We start from the raw sequence: 3,905 nt of genomic DNA, 5'->3' as shown, positions 1-3,905 counted from the left end.
TCGGAACAATTCACATCATGAACGACACACAGACTCACGTGGCAAATCAATGTGATATGCTCTCAAATTCTGTGAGCTAATGGATTTGTGTGGGGTAGGGGGCCCTAAGCACTTAAACCCTGCCTAACATGAGAACTAACGGCGTGATATGAAGGCCTGAGCCCCCCACGCGTTTGATTGTCTGTACATAAGGCCTGTGTTGTGTCTGGGCCTGTTATGGCGCTGGTTCTGTGTGTGTGTGTGTGTGTGTGTGTGTGTGTGTGTGTGTGTGTGTGTGTGTGTGTGTGTGTGTGTGTGTGTGTGTGTGTGTGTGTGTGTGTGTGTGTGTGTGGCGCGCGCGCCTGTGCACGGTCCAACATGCAAACCTGCAGGAAATACTCTGGAGAAATCAAAACAAGACTGAAAACCAGATCACAAGCACCAAAAAAAGAGAGAGAAAAACCCACAAGCACCCGGATCCAATCTAGCGAAGGCTTAGCTGTGAACACGCACAGACAGACATTGATGAGCCTATGTTTTTGCTTAGAATTATGTAGAATTGGACGATTCGACATGGAGCTGTGTGGCAAGCACATACCATATCCTACCATAACCATTCCACGTTAGTCATCATACGACAAGACAGGGAAATGGGCCTTAATGAAATAGACGCAGTGGCACAAATGGGGAAATCTTTTTTGACTATAGAACCAAACTTTCCCTCACTACAAGCCAACACCAACAAATTGGCCTAAATATCACATGGAATGCAGTGATTTTTACGAGGTGAGGGGTCCCCCCTCTCCTCTCTCAAACACACACAAAGCACAACCCTGGCTGAAAACCCATGGCTGCTTATACAATCCAACAGGTCGAGCATAAAGGCGAAGGAGAAACAATTCCAGAAGAACAGTCAAGTAAACACATTTTGCAAACCCATGTAGCCTATTGCTTAGGATTTAGTAGCTTATTTAAAGGTCGGTTTTCAGCATAAATCCACCAGTCTCACGGTCCTATTGGGGTTTTGAGGCTCAAAAAGAAATCTGCGCGTCACGGAGCATATCCACGCATACACTTTAAAAAAAACAACAACAACGCCGGGGAATGTAAATAATCCATAGATTTGAAACAGTGAGACAATTAAAAGCAACAATGGTTCAAGCCATCTGTGTGCTTGCCTCAGTCCCATTAAGAATATAGATTTTTCTTTCTCCCCCATAGGGTTTCGATATAGAAAGCGATGGCGGCGTGTTTCTTTCTTTTTTTTCTCTCGCAGAAAAGCCTCAGCATTTCCTGGTCCTCTGTGCGTGTGGGGGAGGGAGAGGCAGAGGCTCGCCGCCTGGCTGCCATTGCCACACGGGGTGGGAGAGAGGGGGCGGCCGGGGGTCTCTCAGCGAGTTCAGGGAGTAAGCGGGACACAAATCCCCGTCTCTGCCGACAACAAGTGACGGCGGAGACGGGAAATTTGCCATGAAGCTGAAAGCCTTCTTCGCCGGCGACGCTACACTGCCGACCGCGCGTTTGCGTTTACTAGTCCCGGATAAATCCTCCGTGGATCCCTCGGAACGAGAAAGTGAGCCCTTTATATCGACCTTGGACGCGTTGTGTTTTGTTTGCGCCCTCGGAATTCCGTTTTTCTTCCCGAGCACCAGAGTCCTGTAGTTTTTCCTGACCCTCGCGCCGTTTTTGTAGTCTCCCTGCTCCGTCCAAGGAGCGTCTTGAGTGGTCCTGCATTCCTGAGAGGGAGAGGGGGCCCCGGGGGGCCTGCATGGGACCGCAGCACTATCCTCAATGGATTTAGTTGTGTTGTTGTTGAAGGCTTGTTTGATGTCACCGCCGGGGTATGGGCCATTGTTTTTCTCCGTGGCTACTTTGCATTGGAATACAGAGGTTTTATACGAATATTCGTACTCGTCGTTGCTCGAGTCCTCCACTTTAATTTTCACATTTTGAAAGTTGATGGGGGATGTTTTGCCTGTCCTGTCATGTCCTGTCTTGGTCACGGGGGGCTCCTCGGCTTCAGTCTTTATGGTTTTGAGCGGGGAGGGTAATTTTAGGTTGTTGTTGATGGTGGTTTTCACGTCGCTTTTTAGATTTGCGGCCAGCGCGAGCTGGTTGTCGGTAGGCCTACTTTTGGAGGGCTTGGTGTCTTTGTCATGGGCACAGTGTGAGCTTAGTGCTGAAGGACATTTGTTTGGATGCCCCGGCGTCCTGCGCGGAGGTGGACATGCTCTCTTTGGATCACCGTGCCCTTCTGAAAAATATCCCCCCTTCCACTCAGAGAAAAAGCTGTCGCGAACATCGATCAAACTGAAATTTGGGGGCTGTAATGGCCCCATTTCCTTTCTAATGTTGCTACTAAAGTCACATTTTGGACCATTTTCATGCCTACTGGGGTCCAGTCCCAGAGTGGCCTGTGTCATGTGTTGCTGCTGGTGGCTGTAGTGAAAAGTAGGTTGTAGTACCAGAGACGCTTTAGTGTTGACACTTTTGGTGAGGTTGGTGGCAACCCGGGCTCGTCTGAACCGAATGCTCTGAACCGAGACGCGACTAGACACCGAACTGGAGTCCGAGTGCGACGAGCTCTCCTCCTCCGAGCTGACCTCGGAGCTAGATGGACTGTCATCTTCGTCTTCCTCCTCCTCATCGGAGCTCCCAGAGTTGCTGCTCGTGGAGAAACTGGAACCGAAATCCGAATCGTTGTTAGCCCGGTCGGAGTAAGTGCTGGACTCCGTGTCACTGCTGTAGCTCTCGAGGAAAGTGGACCGGTGGTGGTGATTGGGCCTGGGATCGTGCAGGTAAAAATCATGAGACAAGTGAAAGGTGCCCAAAGTCCCGTTGCTGGATGACTTGGCCTTGCTGCAGCATTTGGGGTGCACGACTAGCACCGGGGGGTGGTGTGAACTGTGTCTGCTGCTGCGGCCGCCGCCCCCCCCGTCGCGCCTCCTCTTCCTCCTGTGAAGTAGGTCGCTGGATGCGCTGATGGACTGCGCCGCTATGGCGGAGTGCAGCACGGGCTGCCGGTGGTGTGTCACCGCGCTCCGGAAAAACGAATGTCTCTGGCCAAACGTCAGCCGGTTCCCCGGTGTCTGAGGCATTTCATAGTTTTTAAAGGGTTTGCATTTGGACTTGGGCGCTGAATTGTTGTCCCGGCCGCGGGATTTGTTGTAAAATTGAGGTAGTTTGGAGTCGGGCGGCGACGGGACCGCTCTCAGCCTCGCGGGTTTGTTTTGGAGTGACAGGCTCTCTGGACCGCTGTGCAAACTAAGCCAAACTTTCTCCTGCCGCCACAGCCCGGCGTGTGCGTCCGCGCGGGTCCCCTGGCGTGCGTCCTGTCCCTGTCCCGGGGGAGCCGGTTTCACCTTTCTTTTGTTGGATTTCAACACGCGCTCCGTCTTGCAGGAGAAATACAGAGCCTCGACGTCCTCGCGTGATATGAGAGTGCACTTGGCGGCGTGGAAAGCGATAGAATTTATTGCTTTGAGCTTTCTCAGCTCCTCCAGATCACAGTGGTGTTTCGTCACGTTCAGGTGGTCCATGCGCTTGTGCACAGTGGTCCGAGGAATGTTCTTCAGGAGGTCGGTGAAGACCTGAGACAAGGCAAACATTTGCTTGCCTTTGATGAGCAGGTACCCCAGTTTCACTCCCTGCATTTCCTCAAAACCACACTCCAGGTCCCCCATGTTTAGTTGATCTGGAGTGTATTAATCCATGTATTATTTGCGATATTACTGTCCTCTGCCAAACGAGAAGGGAATCGCCTGTAAATTGCAAAGGGGATGTAACTCAAGGCATCCTGGTGATGATGCGTCCACACTGCTGCGTCATCAGATTGCAAACTTTGACATAATAAGAGTTTAAATGGAGCCGGCGGCGGTGTCTAATGCATTGGATGAGCCGACGGCATCCAGTCTCTGTCGGCCCCG

The 3,905-nt window shown here is 51.5% G+C and overlaps 1 protein-coding gene across 1 annotated transcript; it reads right to left on the bottom strand.

Moving 5' to 3' along the window:
• Positions 1–1,262: 1,262 nt before the first annotated feature.
• On the bottom strand, positions 1,263–3,662 carry skida1 (SKI/DACH domain containing 1; the record flags this gene model as incomplete). Its single annotated transcript, XM_079489811.1, has 1 exon — positions 1,263–3,662. The coding sequence occupies one exon, from the start codon at positions 3,660–3,662 to the stop codon at positions 1,263–1,265; it is 2,400 nt and encodes a 799-aa protein (XP_079345937.1).
• Positions 3,663–3,905: the final 243 nt, after the last annotated feature.

The sequence above is a fragment of the Electrona antarctica genome (assembly GCF_951216825.1).
Source record: "Electrona antarctica genome assembly, chromosome: 20".
NCBI lineage: Eukaryota > Metazoa > Chordata > Actinopteri > Myctophiformes > Myctophidae > Electrona > Electrona antarctica.
The sequence above is the reverse complement of the archived record's forward strand: the minus strand, read 5'-3'. Positions and strand labels throughout refer to the sequence as shown.